Below are 20,918 nucleotides of genomic sequence, written 5' to 3'. Positions count from 1 at the left end.
GAAGCCAAGTTTGCTTAAATATATTGATAGAAATTGGCAAAATTTATCGACTATCTACGTAGCTTCCAACATTAGCCTGGATTGGACTTTCAGTTTTAATTTTATTGAATGATATCTACATACTAAATTTGTAATTTAATATCTGTTTTAGCGTATTGATTATGATACGTTGACCTTAAAATTTTAAGAAATTTAAAAGCAAATCAATAACGGGATATTCCCGTTATTACTTTGCATTGGAAGTAATAACAGGACTTTCCCGGTGACTAAGCCGGGAGTTTCCCGATTTAAGATATTTACTGATCGGACCACCCAACTTTATAATGAAACGGGAAAGTCCTAATTTCCGAATAAGTGAATATACTATTGGTGTTCAAGTGAAGTATTGGCCTTCCATTCTGCTATTCCAAGTCGAAATGAAGGACAATTTCTCTCGGATGCAAGCAGAGAAACGGTTTCGATTCCATTTTAAGCTTGTTGTTGCATTATAACACCAAGGCGAAACAAACTTTTTTCTATCTATATGTAATATAAATACATAGAGCAAATTATTTAAACAAAAGAAACCTTGTTTAAACAAAAAAAGGGGAGGTTAAACAAAAGAAGCTTTTTGTTTGTGTTTTTTTTTTAAAAAAAAACATGGTTTCTGCTAACCCTGGTTTAATGTACTATGCTACATAGACAAATAAAATTCCCTGGCTTTTCCAGACTATATTTTAGTTAAATTAAGTAACCGCTGTACGTAGAATACTAAATACAGAATATTTTTTATAATCTAGAACACAAAAATCTACATGAGATTTCAATTATAATTTCTTTTGCTGCCTTTTTTACTTTTTCTTCAGTTTTTCCAACTGTGCAGCTGCTCTCTTTCTTTCTTTCGGACGACTTTTCTCTTTCTCAGTTGTTGTTTGTTTTCTTCTAAGAGCCTCTTTCTATTTGACATTTGCATTTCTTGCTTCATGAACTAATTGTTTTGAAATTGGCATTGCCTGAACACCTCCGTGGAACGTGACAGCGTCGTGTACTATTCTCTGCGAAATTAAAGATTCTTCGCGTAGATTACCCACAAGAAACTTCTTATTCAATGAGAAAATACATTCAACGAAAGCGTTCCAGTGTGACAACACAAGAAATTTCTTCACGAACACTAAAAAGTTGTTGCTAGTAGTAGTGTTGTCAAGAATGAACCACAAGCAACAACTATAGCGTATGGACATTACGGTATAAAAGCTACAACACATAAAACACTATACGAGTCAGGGCAGGAGCACAGCAGGGGAACCTGTGCAGCAGAGCGAAGTGCGTTCGTAGGAGTAGGCGCGTCAGCGACGGTGAGTATATGCATAAACGAATATAGTGGAAAAACCCTACCTATGGTATAAAAACAAATGCTTTAGTGTGGAACAGCTTAGCGACACTTTCGTGATTACTTTGTAGCCTACACTGCCTTCACACAGCACTTTACTTCATCATATCTTCGTTATGAAGTACGTGGTAAAGAGCAAACCTTGCATTTCGTATTTCTAAATTTTATATAGGAAGTGAGATCCCGATATATTTTGATTACTTACATAATATTATTGTGAAATCAAGTAAGAGTTAAGTGCTGTATCGTCGGACCAATTTTATGAAAATTACCACGTGAAGTGGAAAATTTATTTTGCATTTTGGGGAAGAGTAAGTGAAAGTCAGGTGATGGGAGTAGCTGAAGTTAAGAAAATGGTTGTTTCTGATGTAAGCGTTACAAATATGAAGGCGGAAGAAATTATTTGGCGAATAGATACACTTGTTATGATTTACTGGTGGGAAATGCAATGTGGAAATGGTGTGTAAATGACAAGATTGTGACGTATCATGTTTGTTTTCTCGATTTATACAAGAATAACGAGCGTCAGTTGTTGAAATCGTATGAAAGACATGGTCTACGAAACAGGCGAAGAGTTTGTCGTAAGGTGGAAACGAACTGAGTAGAGTTGATTTTGAGTTTAAAGCTCCTGTGAGCAGCGAGGCTATATGAGACAGGACCTACAGACTAACCTGGAATACGAACCACACGAGCTCCCGCTGGGAATTGAACCCAGGTCTCTCACGTCAAAGGCGTGTACGCTAACCGCTTAGCCACGAAGGAGTTCTGGAAACGAATTGAAAGTAGAGAAAAAAAAAGAGGAACACCTCACCTTACCTAATTTAGTATATTTTCATATTTTTGGGATAACATTTAGTAATTTCCTTAAATTTGCGCATTTTATGCTATATAGTGTTTTTCCAATATCCTCGTTCATGCGTATACCCACCGCCGCTGATTCGCCTGCTCCCTTTATAATAATAATAATATAATAATAATAATAATAATAATAATAATAAACAATATTATTGTCGTTAAGCTATACATAGGAACAGACAACGTCAAAATGAGATATAATATTGATACATAAGTATAAATGAATAATAATCTGTAACTAAATTAACGATGAAATGGCATTACAAAATATATAACAATATGCATTTTGAATACTCGCTCAACAAGAGAATAGGAAACACGTTACATTTCAATTGAACAATTAAAATACTCCTGTAAAGAATAAAAGGGCGTTGCAGGTAACCAATTGTGTAACTTACTATTAAATCTATCTATATGCTCCTTGTTAATGTTGCAAGCAACTTGTGATACAGTTTTATCCCAAGTGTCTCATAACTATTTAACGATTTGGACATTCGTTGATATGGGATATTTATGAGTTTATTGCTTCTAGTATTGTACGAATAGACATCTTGTCTGAGTTGTAAATTTTGGTGATTACTTTTTATATAGAGGAGAATTGTATAAATGTATAGGTTGATAATTGTCATAATTTTAAGACTGATAAATAAAGGTCGGAAATGAGATAATTTGACTGCGTTTGAAATAATTCTGATGGCCTACTCTATACAACCACCCCCTCGCTATCGCTCGTGCCCCCGGCTTCGCTCCTGCTCTTACTCGGTTAAATAACATTCGTGCTTTTTAGTATCCACCTAGCACAAGTTGGTTCGTGTTTTATGCACTAGTTTTTATGCCATACATCCACACTGTATTTCGACCAATAATCACTGCCAAGTGATCCAGGGTCACAACCTAATAATTTGGGAGAGAAAGTAAATAATATTCCTTGGCCTATGTTTACCAGAACGGGTCCAGCTCTTTTTTCTAAAACAATTTTTAAAAAATTGATAATCTCTGTTCACATTAGGTTAGTTCATGTTATATTATGTTAGTGCTGGGATCCAGCATAATTTTCCAAGAAAAATGATAGGATTCCACTTATTTCTTATTAGATTAGTTCAGGTTAGCTTAGGTTAGATTTGGTTACATTAAGACTAAGTACTTGCATCATCCATTTCTCTTGTAAATTTTGTGTTTTATACGCGCTTCTGGACCCCTTCTGCTAAACATACTCCTATTCCTTTTTCGTGTGGACCGGCGAAACAGCACTAATGCCTCAAGTAACTCTCTTCCGTAAATTTTACAAATTTACGCTATCTTAATATAGGATACCAACCAAATCACCTTCTAGCAAGAGTTTACTTTGTGCCGAATCGAGAACAGAACCCAACAAACCGCTGTGGGTTCTAACCCTAACTACTGCTACCCCTATTCGTACTACTACTACTACTTATACTGTGAGAAACCGGTTCCAGTCACTGTTCTGCAGAAAGTAAACTCTTACCATTTTCTTCTATATATTTATATCCTTCCATTCAAAGTACTAATTAGAACTGTAAAATAACCATCTTTTCGACTAGCCGTCAATCTGTACCAAAATTCTATTCTCATTGGGATTACACGTCCCGTTTCTGTATCTAGATCGTAAATTTAAACATATTCCTTTTAAATAAGCAACTTTTGTAGTTCCACTTTTATATGAAACATTGATAATAGTATACAGTTTAGCATTATTTGCTCAATCTTGCATACAGAAGTATAAGTACTTATGAGCGATCAATATTACACAGTACCAATAAAATCATTTACTTCTAACATAATATCTTGCCTTATTAAGTTCTGCTATCTTTAATCCTCGTAAGCTGTGACTCCTGTCCACACAATTTAAATTTGGTGTTGACACACCATTTGCTTACAGCTTACACAAACATAACACTATATATTTACATTTGACTATTTTGACGAACAGAAGTGCAAGGATATTATATACAGGCCACTTTCCGGACAGTTTTTCCGATACAAGTGTGCTAACTAATAATTTTATAATTACTTTTCTAGTTTGAGATAGAAAATGTTTTATGTAGTTAGCAATACTGTCCAACGAATGAGAAACGCGAAATTTGCGATAAACGGCATAGCTATGTTCTTTACTTCGGACAAGATAGCTCTCCCATCAATATTATACTTAATAACTTCAAAAGAAAACGATTAATGAAGGAGATGATCTTCAAGATGCGAATTAAAGCAGATTGTTCTAAACATTGGTAGGGGAAAGTAGGGTACAGTGAGACATTTTTCCGTAGGTTTTAACTCTTGTATTATTTGTTATTAAAATGAAACAAAAAATAAACAGATGGTTGTAATTTAGGCTATCATACAAATTGGTTATTTTGGTTTAATGATAATCACCTCTGGCTTACCTACTCATAGACAAAACATGACAATTTGTCAACTGTTCCCCACTATTGGGATAGAGTGTGACATACACCTACTTAAAGGTCTAGTTCTCTATTACCAAGTTGAACACATATACAAAAGATGGAAATCAATAGAAAATGATAAGTATGACATTTGACGTTTGGGTAATAGTATACATGAGAACCCCCTGTCTTCCGTGCGCGAGGATACTTCATATTATATATTTATACGTTACCAAATTAAATCACTGCGTTGTCTTCATTATATGTGCTTAACATTCTATTTTTACTTTCTAGAATAAATTTTGTTGATTTCGATTCGAAAAATGTTAAATATTTTTAAATTTATATCATGATGCAGACCAAAATCCTTGTTGCATATAATGTAATGCGCTATAGCATATAAAGTACAAGGGCAAATAGGTACGTTCTTTTTTATTTTCGTATCAGTGGATAAGTAAATGAAAGTGGGTTTGTTACCCCCTTTCTAAGTTCGTAGATACTCAATGAATAATCCATAAAAGTATGAGCGTCCAGCTTCTTCTGGAACTCAGACGGTCTTACGTATACTATATCCGACGTTTGGTTTTCCAATGTGTTAACGGTTGTGGTAACTTCAGTTTGGTGTCACTTGTGTTTACAGTTGCAATATCCTGAACAACTAGAAAAATAAATTTCCCGTACATTTCCCCACTTTTTTACAAGCTAACTATATTGTTATTGTTATCTCAGAAAGTTCATGTTATCACTATCCAGTTTCAGAACCTTTCCAATATAATAAATATTCTTTTTACAATGAAATTCTACCAGAACATAATCATCTTCATTTATGTTTCTATTTCTGTTCTAGTTACCTCCCTTACGGCAGATTTATAAAGAAAGTTCCGGCCTTGTAGCCCTGTGGACTGCTTCATTAAATTTGTTTTTAAATGTTTTGTGAAAAAGTAGATTTGTATAAAATGCCGCGTTCCAACATTTGTAAAAATTCTTGGGGGTTAGAGGCGCAGGACATATGAAAAAGATGTAATAATATATAAAGATTGTAAAACAAAAACTAAACTATGCCCCAAAAAAATAAAATTATATTCGAAATCACAATTGCACAATTGAAAGAGCATGACGCTTAAGGTGTGAAGACGTCCGTCGCCATCTTGTTTTCCCCACTAATGTTTCCATGGTATTCTTTAAAATCACCTGGGCCAATTTCGAGTAATAATTCAATTTCTTTATCTGATGAGGACAATTCGACAAATTCTTCCTTTTCATCTGGATCAAATTCATAGTCAAAAAGGCGTTTCTTTTCTTTTATTTTTTTTTAATGTATTCGTTTTCTTCATATCTCTTCACACAGCCTATAACTTCTTTGAAGTGTCTATTGCTATTAAATTTCTCCCTTTCTGTCTCTTGAATTGCTCGTTTTGATTTCCTTTGGACTTCGGATAGGGACGAATTGTAATGAATTGGTTTGATTGCAGGCTTCAGATTCAGTTTGCTCTGCTCTCCTGTTGGAAGTCGTTTATTCATTGCTTAGACTTGAAACATTGATTTCTTTTGAACTCGTCCCTATTGTTACCAAAGCGAGAAGGAAATCGTCATCTGAAAAAGCACATGTATCAAAAGCGTAAACATCAGATTTTCGAAATGCTGTCACTATATTTCCAATAGTCATAGTCTTTTAATAAACAATGCCAAAGCAGGAAGCGACCTTATAAATGTAAAAGCATTGACCAGGATGTTGCATCATTCAAGAGTTTACGGTATAACTGTGATATGTTTGAAATTACTTAAAATCTCCAACATCCAACTGTTGTAAACGATAAGATATAAGTGTGTGGGAGGATTGTACTGACAGTTACTCCAGAAGTTTTGGCTAATTCCAACGCTTTCAGAGCTAAGCAGATAAACTAAAACTGCAAAATATCTAGGGATGGGCACGAGTCGAGTCAAAGGTAAGTTTCTCGAGTCGAGTTCCGAGTCGAGTCACTGTTTTTGAGGTCGAGTTTCGAGTCGAGTCGAGTTTGATAAATGGCTCGCTCGTTTAGCTCGTTTTAACTCGTTTTGAAATCATGACCTGATTAGACTGGAAAGCGAAAGCCATGAGAAATGTAAGCAGTAATGTGGAATATTTTTAGTGTTGCTCATGAGAGGGGACACTGCTCGCATCTCGTCTCGTCTCGATAACGAGACAACAACATATTTTTATAATGAGACAGCCTCAAATATCGTAAGCACAATGACAATACAGGGTGGCCCAAAAGTAGGTATACAATTCAGTACTGATCGGCTCATGGCTTATATCATTTCCTTATTTTTCACACAGGTATTAACTTAGTTTCTTCATTGTTTGTTCTTAATGTCTTTGCACTTGTATCTGAAGCTTTGAACAGACCGAAGTAAATAAATGCATTATCTTAATAAATTAGAATGTCATACTTGATCGATGCTGGTCTGTATACCTACTTTTGGGCCACTCTGACTGTAATTCTTACCATCATGGCTGAGACTTGCACAGTCGAATTTTTGAGCCCAAACAGAAGCCCAACCCGAATAGTGAAATCAACTGGCTCGATCCAGTTCAACTGAGTGAATAGCTCGAGCCGGCTCGGTTGAATGAGCCATCGACTCGAGCCCGCTCGGTTTGGGTGAGCAACCAGCTCGGTTCAGTTCGGCTCAGGTGAGCCATCAGCTCGAGCTGGCTCGCTTCAGGTGAAGCATCGGCTCGGTAAGCGTGAGCGGTCATTCTGATCTCAGCTCTGTGGTGAACAAACCGCGAGCTGATCCATTTAAACCAATTGCGCCATTAGAGTCGGCACACATCATACAACACGATCAAATGAATCGAATTTTGTTTGCTAGAAGTCAGATATCGGTTTTAGGAAATTACTGTATGTCCGGTTCAGTGGGTTTCTTGTATCTGGATTTTCGTTTAAAGAAATCCTTGGTTTTACTGTAAAGAAGACTATTTCGAACTAAGTTCTTGTACAGTCAGGTGTAATTTTCCAACTCGATAAATTTCCTGTATAACTATCTTGAAAAATAAACGAATTGAACCACTGTTTAGTAGTTTTCATTGGTTCAGGTGGGTGAGGCGATGGGTTTCTTGCCGCTCCTTTGGGTATGACCCTGGTACCAGTAGCGTACCCAGGAATTTATTTCGGGGGGGTTCAAACTAAATATGGAGCTATTTTATATTAAAATTGCTAAAATTGCCCCTAAAATTAGGCTAAATTTTTAAAAAGTCGAAATTTCGGGGGGGTCCGGACCCCCGTGTCCCCCCCCTTCCGTACGTCCCTGCCTGGTACCCTAAATCGTCTCCTTAACTTTAAAAGCTTTCTATACATACAGAAAATCGACTAAAAGAATAATAAATTTGGTACTACTGCTTGTTAAAACTGAGGCTAGTAAACTCGCCGAGAATAGACCCGGGACCGCACACATAGAAGGCAAGTATATTCGCCATTTGGCAGCAAAGAGGCAGCATTACCTGAGTGTGACTAACAACTATCAACTTGTGTAATTTACGTCATATACTGTATATAAGGAAAAGTTGATGACAAAGTAACGCGTTACATTTTAAAAGTAACTTAACCAACTGATTGAACTCTAGACAAGATATTTCATATTTCTGTCAAATTGTGTTTTGATATCAATGAAATATTTTATCATTTTGTTTTTAATGTGCCCATATTCAAAATTAGCCAATTTCTAGTCAATTACATTTATGATCAATTATGAATGTTAACGGTTACCCTGTGAAGCCAAAGAGAACCTCAATGTGTCGTTGTTTCCCAAATTGATACTGGTTAACCCTTTGGGGATCCCATGGTACAATCTGTACCATACGGGGTGTTTCATGGTACATTGCGTTATAACTCTCCTATTTGAGCTTTTTTGTCCGTTTTTTTTTTCAAGTCCAGAGGCATTGTAGAAGCCATTACGTATGGTTTCACACCTTCCTGCGTCGAAACACAGGAGGTGATGACGTCATAATTCTAATATATATATATTTTCGTGTAATATTTTTTGGGGGGGTTATGTAAAGTATTTTTGGCGGGCTTATTTTTGCACATAGAAGATTGAAATTTTGCACAAACATTCAGTCCACCGAGCAGTATTTACCAGATTTTTTTTTCAGATTTCTGCGTTAAAACAGGGGGGAACCAGAGGGGCTAAAAGTTGAAAAAAGGGATATTTTTACCAAAAAAATCCCGTTTTTCCTCATTTTCCCGCCTTAGATACATGATGGAGACACGTGAGTCATACCGTCTGAAAGGCAGTTCTATTCTGAAGAGAATGATGTGCGACAAATGGCCCTAGGGTAATTAGGGAAGTTTCAGGGAATTTTTATCAAAATATACTTCTGTATAGGGGAATTTTAAACATTTTCGGTATTAAATTTTTGCGGGCTTATTTTTGCACCTAGAAGATTGAAATTGTGCACAAACATTCAGTCCACCGAGTAGTATTTACCAGATTTTTTTCAGATTTCTGCGTTAAAACAGGGGGGTGCAGAGGGGCTAAACGTTGAAAAAGGGAAATTTTTACCAAAAAATCCCTTTCACGGGATTTTCCCGCATTAGGTACATGATGGGGACAAGTGAATAGTACCGACTGAAAGGCAGTTCTATTGTGAAGAGAATAATGGGCGAAACATGACCCTAGGGTAATTAGGGATGTCTCAAGGAATGTTTCAAAATTTCCCTCTGTATATGAGAATATGGGACATTGTCGGTATATTTTTTTTTTGGCGGGCTTACTTTTGCACCTGGAAAATTGGAATTGTGCATAAACATTCAGCCCACCGAGTAGTATTTACCAGATTTCTTTCAGATCTCTGCGTTAAAACAGGGGGGTCTAGGGGGGCTAAAAGTTGAAAAAAAGGATATTTAGACCCAAAAAATCCCATTTTTCCTCATTTTCCCGCCTTAGATACATGATGGAGACACGTGAGTCATACCGTCTGAAAGGCAGTTCTATTCTGAAGAGAATGATGGGCGAAACACGACCCTATGGTAATTAGGGATGTCTCAGGAAATTTTTTACCTGAGATCATGGTATTTTACGGTAATTTGGGGCATGGTGGGAATTCCTGATAAAATTTCTCCCGCCCTTGGTATTCAAGATAGAAACTTGAAATTTGGCACACACATTCAGTATACCAAGTGCTATTTATCAGATTTTTTTTAGATGGCTACGTTCACACAGACCCGCTCCAGAGGGGCCCAAAGTGCGAGAAAAAAAATCCCTCCGAAATTTTCCCTTTGACATAATTTTCCCCGCTCCTGGTATATGGTATGAGCATGGAAGTGGTACCATTTGAAAGCCAGCTCAATTCTGAAGAGAATGAGGTATGAACCATGATCCTAGGATAAATAGTGACGATGCAGTAGCTGCTTGACTGAAAGTCTAAAAAATAGACCAAAAACCCCGGATCCGGAAAGTGTTAAACGCTTTTACTGATAAATCCAACAAACTAGCACAGATCAATAAGAGTAAAGAAAATGTGGGTTAATTGTCACTTTTATACATTTTCTCTAATGAAAATGTTAACAAATCAAGGCACTATCTAAGGATTTAAAGACTAAAATCATAAAACAATTATTTCGCCTGTAGTGCTGTGTACGTTAATATAAGAAAGGACATTAAATGTTTTGAAAGCGAACTTTTGAGATCAGCTTTTGAGGCCTCGAGCCGACTCGGTTGGGTGAGCTGTTGGTTCGGCTCACTCTCGGTTCGGCTAGATAGTGAGCCGAGCCGCTCGAGTCATTGACAACCCTAAACCCGGGGCGATCAGTTTTGAACATGTTTGGCTGGCACCTTATAACTTATAACAATTTTTAGCTCGAACCCGAATAGTTGCTCCTCCGGAATTCAAACCCAGAACCACGTGAACGATATCCTTCCTTGCCTCCTAGGCTTCTCGACGACCGAAACCGGCAGTTAACCAGTAAACAAATAATATTTTTGTATTCAGATATGTTTATACATGTTCTAATATTATTATTATTTGTATCATCGATAGTAATGACATTATGTAGAAAAACTTAATAATCGTTCCATAGCGTGTAGGAGAAAAAAGAGAGAAACAAATATTCCCTTTCTTAACCAAGAGGACAAACGAGTGTTCACCCACAGAGCTGATATATCAAGTTCATCTGGGCGCCTTTTCTGCACAGTCAGAGCTATCCTGAAAATACTCCGACATGTTTATGACAAGTCAGGTAGACACCTTTTTCATTTTTGTTTCTGTTTGAATAGTCGGTATTGTGGGCATCTTCAATTGTACGAGTTCGTTTAGGAGCGGGCGGTGGACATGTGTTATAAACCAACATCCCCAAAGACCATTAGCGCGCCATAGACGCACGCACTTGCATTACCAACATGTATGAAAGGTTTCTTTCATCATGCATCTTGAAAGAATTTTTTGCCCACACACGTACCAACGTGCTGTCCAACATACTGAAAGTAGTTGGATAAATGTGGAGGACGAGGAAACGCGTGCTTTTTCTTTCTGCAACTGCACGACCTTGGCATGCGACGGAGGAGAGACTCACGTGATTTCTTCCGCTGTCGTGATTGGCAGACCTAAATATAAAACAGCCACCTTGCATGAACGAGCCCATACACCACAGACAAACGATATCGTTTGTCTGTGCCATACACGGTAAACATGCATGCAGAACGGCAAAAACATCAAACATGTTTTCAGAAGATTTTGAAAACTTTCAACATGAATGAACGAGGCCATACACGATCAACTTGCCTGTGGTTTTATCATTTTTCATACAAGTCGGGCTGTTTCTTCAGGCATGTGTTTACGTGTATGGGCCGCTATTGACCTTGCCTTCGACTCGATCGCTCCCGCCCTTCATTGAGAGAAAATTACCTTCCACCACTTCCGTATGAGGTCAAGGCAAACGAAAAAAGAAATAATACGTAGTATTCTGCTATTTGGCGGAACAAGTGGCCTGAAAATTCCCCTCAGAACATTGGCGGATTAAACCAAACGTCTTAGGGGGGGCTCTTTATTGTAGAGTGGGATATGTTCCCCGAAATTCCCCCCCCCCAAAAAAAAAGAAAGGTAAAACGGATTCAGGAAAAGAGGGTGAAAGATATAATTGCTACGAAATTTTCACCACAATGCCCCCTCCCCGAAAAGATATTTTGTCTACAGGCCTGGTCGTGGCTATGCTTTACTAAATATTTCGCTAGAAAAAACATCAGGCTAAACATATTTTATAACGTTCATAATATTTCTGTATTTTAGTAAAATGAATTAAACAAAAGGACAAAATAACTTACAAGTTACAACGCAAAACACACTTTTCGGCGAATACCACACAAAGCGTATTTGTCGATATAATATTGTCGCGATCTACGACAATGTCCCTATGACATTTAAAAGTGCTAGTCCATTCAGCCGCTTTTCGCCAGAACGAGATTGCAACCACATTTTCAGTCGGTGCAAGTGGATTAAGATCGTTCTGCACTGGACACGCTCGAATGCAGGGTTTCAAATTTAGTTGATGTTGAGTTAAACGTCCTTTTCAGCAGCGAGGCTGTATCAGACCTACTGATTAACGTGGAATCCGTACCACAGGGTTACAAGTATGCGCAGCAGTTTTCGAATAGTCACGTGAAGATCTTCGTCGCTGGTAGTTAAGGCCTCCAACGCAGTCCGTGATAGAGTTCCACCTTTTTCTTTAATTCTCTTCTATTTAGAAGTGCAGATTGCAAATTCAGAACTAAAGAGGGAAAACCGCATTCTTTTTTGAGTTTCGATAGTTTTGTAAAATCTTTCTGTTAGAACGCGGAAGTTGTTGCTCAGAGTCTAGTTAGTTCGCGTGTTGGCAATAGAATGTTGAGTCCGTATACATTTAAAACTTCCTGCGCAAGACGAGTTTTGAGGTCTTCTACAACCGATTCTATCAACGGAATGTAGACAGTTCTTCAGTAGTAAGATGTCGTGTCATCTGCCATGAAGTTCGTACGATGTGTTGTCTTTGGGTGTGATGAGGAGTTTGAATCTGCACGTCAACACTGGCAACCATTCTGGATGTTGCTTCGAAAGTTGCCTTGAATTCTTTGCTGTTTGAACGCTTCTTGTTTAATGCTGCGATAGTGTCCTGAATGACATCTGACGTTGCGTTCATGTCTAAATTTGTCTTCTGCAAAAGTCGATTGAGGGGAGGGTTATCGTGAGAACACCCTGAAGACACGTAATAATTACGATAAACTCGCTGTCGTGCATGGCAGAAGAAAGTGCCCATGCTTTGGCTGCTGTATCTAACTCGAATCATTTGGAACACACTGTAGAACCTCACTTATTTATTGAAATTTCACGTGAAATTGTAAAACCGCGTCGTTCCGTTCAACCCATCTCGTTTCACACAATGTCTCCAACTGGCCACTAACCATAAGCTTAAGGACAGTATTACGTTTTGGCGATGCGGTGAAAAACGCAATGATCTCTTTCGTTGTTCCCAGACAGTTCCTCATGCACTATACTGACGACGACCTAGAGATGGACAAGTTGAGGCTGTGACTGCAATATGAACAGTGCAGCCCGTTTGAAGCCTCCTTTTGGATCTCCTGCACTGCCCGGCGACTTTGAGAGGTCGAGACGGCGCAACCATCTGTACCATTACCAACGCAGTTTTTCGGGTCGAGTAAGAAGTCTCGTAGCAAAGATAGAACAATTTCTCCAATTTTACCCCCAATCAGTGAGAGTTCAGACGGTTCTGCGTCTTCGGATTCCGAGCTCGAACAATGACCCCACCTTTCAGCTCTGCTGATCGAGGATCAATGTAACCGAAGCAGTCTTCTCTTATTTCACCCATGTGTTCGTACCTTAGAATCAAAGACAGCTGAGATGTGTGCGAAACGACCGTAGTCTCATCAAACATAATAGAATAAAACTGATCCTCTCGCACTCGATTGACAATTTTGCAGACGTGATTTCCATCCCCAACCCTCAATGAGGGCATTTTGTGTGGTTTTATTGGCAAAAATGGTCCTTTTCGATGCTTCCTTCCAGTGATTCTTTAAGAGATCGTCACTACAAGCCATTCTAAATTTGAACAATTCTCGAAAATTGCCCTCGTTGAACTTAGTTTCTGCACTGTCACCATCTGAGGTCCAATTATCCGCACACGCACCGTCCATGTGCAAGGGCGCCGATCCTGGGGGGCCGGGCCCCCCGAATCTCAGGTGGGCCTCCCTATTGTATTTATGAATATACAATATTTGACATAATTTGAAGGCATCTGAATTCCCCCCCCCCCAAATTTACGGAGAAATCGGCGCCCTTGTCCGTGTGGCCTTGGAAAGCAATGCCTTGCCTTCCAAGGAATATAACATTTCACAACATTAATTTCAGTTTGTCGCGATTTTGGATGACTTGTCTTCTTGACGAGTTGATTTGATTCTCGACTGATTTCACTGGTTCCCAGTAGTTTTTCAGAAACGCTTTTCCGACCTCAAGAGCGTTAATCTGATATTGTGCCTTGTTGTGAGATTCTAAAATACCATAGAAAGTAGCGAATTTATTCAAAGTTTTAATCTCAAGAGTTTGGAGAGGCTCGTTTCTTCGATAGCTTCCCCCCAAAACCCCTTGCAAAAAGTGAGCAATATTTACAAAAAAGATCCCTCTCCTTATGGGAAAGAACCAGCCATGGATAGTTTTCCAGATCTTCTGGCCTCAAGTAACATCGTCCTTCTTCCTGAGATTTATCTGATATTATGACTCGAATTTATCGTTAGCGTAAACGCGGCATGCTAAACGGAGACTGTTTTTAAATAGAATTTAAAGAATTAACCCTCTTTTGAAATAATGCAAGAACGATCCCAAACTTTCGTTCGTGTGGCGGTAAGCTACGAGCGGCAGTGTGTGTAATTTTAATATTTTAGAGGGCTCTTGGGGGGGGGCGATCGCCCCCCTCGCCCCCTCCTTTAATCCGCCCCTGCCTCAGAACGATTAATTTTCTTGTTACTCTTAAAAATATTTTCATTTGCTTGCATGTTTTATTATCAACAGCGTACCCAGGATTAGTTTTGCGTAAGTGGTATAAACACCTCCTCTGTAATTATCATATATGATTCATATTGATTTCTGAGGGATGGGATAAGGTGGCTCTGTGGTAAAGTATTCACCTCTGGTGCGAAAGGAGCCTGGTTCGAGCCCAGATCATGGGAATTTTTGGTGCACAACACGGTGTTCATGGGTTTACTCAGGACTCTGCTACTCTCTCATCCCAGCACTCTTCATAATATTTCACTTTCTTCATTCAGTCGTTCCTTTTAGTCCAAAGTTCATAATTATGGTATGTAAAGATAGCAAATTTTTATTTATTTATTTTCTACCTTAAGAACTCTGAATTCACGGCTTCGTCAAACAATAGAAAATGTTGATACTAACAACACTTTTTATATGTTCGTATACTTGATCTATTTCACTGTGCTATAGGATATATGCTTGTGTATCAATAATTTTGTCAACATTTTTTAAAATTGGAAATTTGTCATTTTTTAAAACAGAAATTGTAAGTTTATTATACTTACGTCGAATGTATCGAGTTCTGATATTTTATTAACCTAATATTTTGTATATAAATATGACATAGATTTAATACGGGAGAAGGGTAGAGAAATTCATTTCGCATTAGGGCTAATTTTAAAAGACGTCGTTTTCATCTTTATTTTAATACGTAGTACATATATGATTGAATTTATACTTTATTTACAATAATTTCTAAAATAATTTGCAGCATAATCCACTTTCACTTTTGTCAATTATTTCCCTATTTCTATTTGCGTGATAGACTCTGCGCCCTAAATACTCTATCTGAAGTCTAGAAAGAGATTACATTCCTTAGAATAGAATGAATTAAAAACAACCGTTTGGCCTGCTGTAAAGGTACCATCCCACATCTACTTTCATCTGAGGAAAAACAACTTGAACGGAATTTTAGCCATTACAAAGTCTCCTAGACTTGACGGCATGACAAACGTTACATTATGAAATAAGTTATTATTCAACAAGAACAGACTTCGTAAACTCTTTGACTCGACGTGTGGTCCGTGGAAGGATTGGAACCACTTGAATCCCCGCACTTCAAATAATATGCTTGTAGCCTTCTCCAATATTCCTATTGCACATTACTTTAATATAACTTTCAACAGTTTTACTTGCTATCGCACGCTTAGGTTTGATTTTCTAAGTGAACTGACAAAAGACAAAACAGCAAGGTGAATTATACGATATTTTTATTTGTGTTTCAAACATAAAAGTCTATTATAAAATTGTTGGAAAATTGCACTATCAACATTAATGTATTTTGTTGTCACAACTGACCGTTGAAGTCATGTCGTGCATTTTTTTTCTTTTAAGCGAATTATTGAAATATATAAGAGAAAGGACGGACGAGTAAACTATGAGTTTCTTATCTTTCTGAGCGTTCCAATACTTTCTCCTGACACTATTTATTGACATAGGAAAATGACGGTACACTGTTTTCATCTACTAGGCGATATCGGGAAGGTACTGTGGTGGGACAGTACCCCGAGTAATTATTTTCTAACACGCTGGGTGTCTGACCTCGTAAAGGTGTGTGGCACAGGAAGAGTGGAAAGGATTTATATGCAAACACATGTAAATTCCTTTCCTAACACCTTTACCTTCAGGAATGTATATATTTTTTAAAAATAAATAATAGTTACTTTACTTCCAAATAATATTTAAAAAAACAAAATTTTGAAAATTACCCGGTAGAGCAAAAAAACTGTTTACTTTTTACATTCCTGGAAGCGTGAGCTCCATGTTTAAAGTCTGGTACCCCTTTCAGACTTTCTTTGACACGTGGACTTATGACTTATATCTGCCACCTTTATGTATCAAAGAATATATGCTTCTGTGTGATTACCATAAGATTTTGAAATATCTGGCATCGATGAACCCAGACTCCATCAACCTGAAAAAGAACAGATAAGTAAATCTGGTACTCACCAATACTGATGAAACAAACGGCTAAAAGACAACAATTCCATATCTACTAGAGATGATGAGGTATTTATTTTAAAACACTACCACTTGCACACTACCCGATATATATATATATATATATATATATATATATATATATATATATATATATATATATATATATATATATGGTCGGTTATATATGAGTTATTCACAAAAAAACGAAAAGGATTTTATAAAGTTTTTTTAAAGCGAGATTTTAAAAAAATATTTATATATATATGTAGTTCAGCGCTGTAATTTCACCTAGATTTCACTGTAGATTTTGAGTACTTATAAGAATGTTACTTCACTTCTTCATTTTGTGATAAATTGCACCAAGTCACTGTTTCTTGTGGTTGCAGATAACGATGTTTCCACAGAAGTCTTCATATAAAGATCCTCAATAGTAGCATTCAGGCTTCTAACAAGTCCTTCTTGCCTGTTTTACTCTAATGCTACAACACTGAATCCAATAGTGAACCGAAGCATTTCCAAAGTTCTTACATTGTGTGTCTATTTGGCACTGAGGAGATTGAAGAAACTTTAAAAAAAAACTTGCTCTTTAAAAAATGTAAAACGGAGTCAAAACTTGCTCTTGGATACTGACATCAATATAGATGCACATTTCATGTTTAGTTCGCAGTAATGTTCTTTCTGTCTCACATTATTTTATCAGGAAACTAACAAAAATGAAAAACACTTTCTTTTCCTGTAATTCTGAATTGAGCAACCATTATTAGTAAAGACACTGTTCAAGTCAACACACAAAACACTTCTCCTCCAGAGAGAGACGAAAACGAACTGTTTTGTCCCAAATGCAGAAAATGACCATCACTCCCGCTTTGCTTCCCGCTGTCACTCGTTTTTTTCTCACCCTCGTTCTTTTCTTTTGAATGTCCAGACCTCTTCAAGGCTGGTGGCCTTTCAACTCTGCCTTTTTGTCCATCTCCATTTACAAAGGCAAGGGGATCGTTTTGCTGAGGGTTCTCTTGCTTCTTATAACAAGCAAGCGGTTTAAAATTGGAAAGTTCACAATTTTAACTAATATAAAAAAATGTTTTCTTAAATACACAAAATATAAGAAAAAGAAATGAAATGTTTAAATTTTACGTCCCATGGACTATACAAAACATAAATACGAATAGTTGTATATACACAATTATTTTTATGAGATGTGGAGCTGTATTCTTAAAAAATGAGTTGTGTGGCAGTTTCCAGTCATCCGCTCTCAAGCAGGCTGACGGATCAAACCCATCAATACCAGAGATATAGTTTTCGTTAAGCGACTAAAAGAGGTTTTAAAACAAATACGAGGGGCGTGTCGGAAATGGAATAAATATATAATTCGCGGTACTTTCCAAAAACAGAGTTACTTTTATTACTGTATGATCCTTTTATAGACACATATATTTTCCAAACAATTTAAATATTAATATGTTTATTATAAATTAACATATTGATATGCAAATTATATTAAAACGATATGATTTAAATATAAAATAATTTGCATACGCAGTGCAAAAATGCCTTCCACAAAATCCCTCCTTTGAGTAGTATATTAATATCTTGGGAGATATTTAATATATTACTCACACATGTCTTAAGTCTATATGACTAAGGGATTACATAAAATAAGTTAATTACTACGAATGTAAAAATATCGAATACAATTATAATATTATATGTATTTTATCTATCAAAAGTTTTATTTTATTTTATATATAACAATTACAATGATTCAATACATAAATAGTAACTATGTGTATAAGTTTCAAACATAATGATCTAACTACTATGCAATCTGTTACATATACAAAAACTCTGTCATGTCTTCAGTATTTATAATTCGGTCCTGCTTCTTGCTTTATTTTCCCTCTTCTCTTACTTTATACTTTTTCAGGTGAAAAGTATTGCGTTTTATTACTTCTCTTCCTGTGGCCATGTCTGTCAAAGTGTAGACATTCTTATCTGACTTGTCTATCACTTTATATGGTCCTCCATATAATAACATGAGTTTCTTTGATACTCCTGCTAGAGCATCTGATTTAGGAAATAAACGTACTAAAACTTGATCTCCAATATTGTAGTCAATAAGTTTGTGATGCTTGTCGAAATAAGCTTTTCTTGAAGCAGCTTTTTTCTTTAAATTCTTCTGGACTATGTCAATGTAGTAGTTTATTCCTTTTGTCTTTTCTGCCTCTGGGATCTCAAATAATTTTGCAATATCACTAGACTGTGACACTCCCAGATGAATTTCGAATGGTGAAAATCCAGTGCTGAGGTGCTTCGCCGAATTTAAACACCTTTCCACTTTGCCTAAAAGTTTTGGCCAAGTACGATGATTGCTATGTGTATATTTCTTCAGCATTCGCACTGTTGCTTTCACAGCAGTTTCTGCCATTTCTCCCTGTGGATAATAGGCACTAATCATGAAATGTTTTACTCCTAAATACTGCATATATGTCTTCCACGGCTTAGAATTAACTGTGAACCCCTGTCAGTCAAAATGATTTCTAGATTATGGCATAAGTCCGTCAACTTCTGAATTACTACACGAGTGTTAGCACGCTTACATGGGTACAGACCCACTAATTTAGAGAATATATCTAGAAATACTAGTATGTATTGGTAACCTCCAATACCTTTAATAGGGGCCCACAGAAATCTATGCAACTGCACTTTCCAGGTCGATCTGTAAGTTCTGGGTGCATTTCTCCTGTGTAATAGCAAGTTGGTGGATTTGCCTTTTGACAAATTGTACATGAACCACAATACTTGCGTATTGATTGTCTCATCTTAGGCCATACATAATTCTCACTGAGCTGTGGGACTAATTTACTGGCTGATAAATGGCCATTTTCATCGTGATAATATTTTAATAGAGGATTTATCATCACTTCTGGTATACAAATGCGTACTCCTAAATTATCTCTTTTACATAGTCTTCTGTTTAAAACTTCATATGAATGATATTTCCCTCGAACATGTTTAGATCCATCATTTCTTTCTATTTGGGATTTTATGCTGCCATAAAATGAGTCAGAAGTTTGTAACTCTGGCAACATTGATATGAGATTTCTCAACTCGCATGGCATTTCTTCAAGGATGCTCATTAGAGATTCTTTCAAAAGAGGTTTGGTATCGATATCGAAGTCAAAATCTCCATCTGGTAAATACCGAGAATGGAAATCAGCCATGTTATCCTGTGACCGAACATGCTCAAATTCGAAATCTAAATTTGATAATGCCAAACACCAACGGGTGATGCGCTGATTCGTCAATCTGCATAAAAGGATAAATTTTAATGCATGGTGGTCTGATCTTACTTTAAATTTCTTTCCAATTAGGTGATGTTTAAATTTTGATACACCTTCTACTAATGCAGCAAATTCCTTTTCTGTGGTATTATAATTTCGTTGTGGGCCAGAGAACACTTTAGATGACATCCCAATGATTCTCTTGTCACCACTGTCATCAATTTGGTATATCAAGCTAGAACATGCGCGATCAGATGCGTCAACTTCTAAAATTATTTGTTTGTCTTTAAGGGGTTTCTTCTATACAGCTTCCTTTTGAAAAATCAATTTGATTTTATCGAGGGCTTCTTGGTGTTGCTGTTTCCACTTGAATTTTACATTCTTCTGCAGTAACTGGAATAATGGGTGTAGTACATCTGAATACTTGTTACTAAAACATCTGTAAAAGCCTAGATACCCTATCAATTTTCTCAGCTCTTTTACATTTCGAGGTGCTCGGAAGTTCACTACTTGCTGTATTTTCTGAGGGTCTTTTCCAATACCCTCTTTTGACAATTCGTAACCTAGGACTTTAATTTCTGACTTTGCAAATTCACATTTATTTAAACGCAATGTTACCCCACCTTGTTTTAACAAAGTTAGTACTCTATCAATGTGAATTAGGTGCTCTTCGAAGCTAGTAGATGCCAAAATTGTATCATCTACATAACTATTACAATAGGGTTTTACTTCGTCTCCTATATTTTGTCCAATGCTCTAATAAAGAAGAAAGACTTGTCTTTGTACCAAAAGGTAATTTCATGAAGCAGTATGAAAGGCCTTCATGAATGAAGCCTAAATACTTTTGGTCTTTCTCACGAACTTTTACGTTTATGAAAAACTCTACTATGTCTAGCTTACTGAAGAATGCTTAGTCACCGAGAGATTGCAATATCTCTAAAGGTGGTATTGGTTATTCAGTTTCTCCTTTCATGACCTGTGATAATTTTCTACCGTCAATACATAATCTGATTTTA

The 20,918-nt window shown here is 36.8% G+C and overlaps 1 protein-coding gene across 4 annotated transcripts in view; it reads right to left on the bottom strand.

The window, feature by feature from the left end:
* The window catches only part of Scgalpha (sarcoglycan alpha), a 72,719-nt gene extending 68,513 nt beyond the window's left edge, over positions 1–4,206 (bottom strand). For 3 of the 4 annotated variants that reach the window (XR_014127843.1, XM_081734649.1, XM_081734648.1), the window contains exon 1: positions 4,016–4,206. Coding sequence is in view for 2 of the 4 variants with exons in the window: in XM_081734649.1 (XP_081590775.1) it covers positions 4,016–4,024 (9 nt within the window). In the remaining 2 variants the exon portion in view is untranslated. The remainder of the gene's footprint in view (positions 1–4,015) is intronic. The other variant, XM_081734650.1, reaches the window with a different exon arrangement.
* Positions 4,207–20,918: the final 16,712 nt, after the last annotated feature.

This window comes from Thermobia domestica, chromosome 12, assembly GCF_964235325.1.
Source record: "Thermobia domestica chromosome 12, izTheDome1.hap1.1, whole genome shotgun sequence".
Classification (NCBI taxonomy): domain Eukaryota; kingdom Metazoa; phylum Arthropoda; class Insecta; order Zygentoma; family Lepismatidae; genus Thermobia; species Thermobia domestica.
This window is presented reverse-complemented; position numbering and strand designations above follow the sequence as displayed.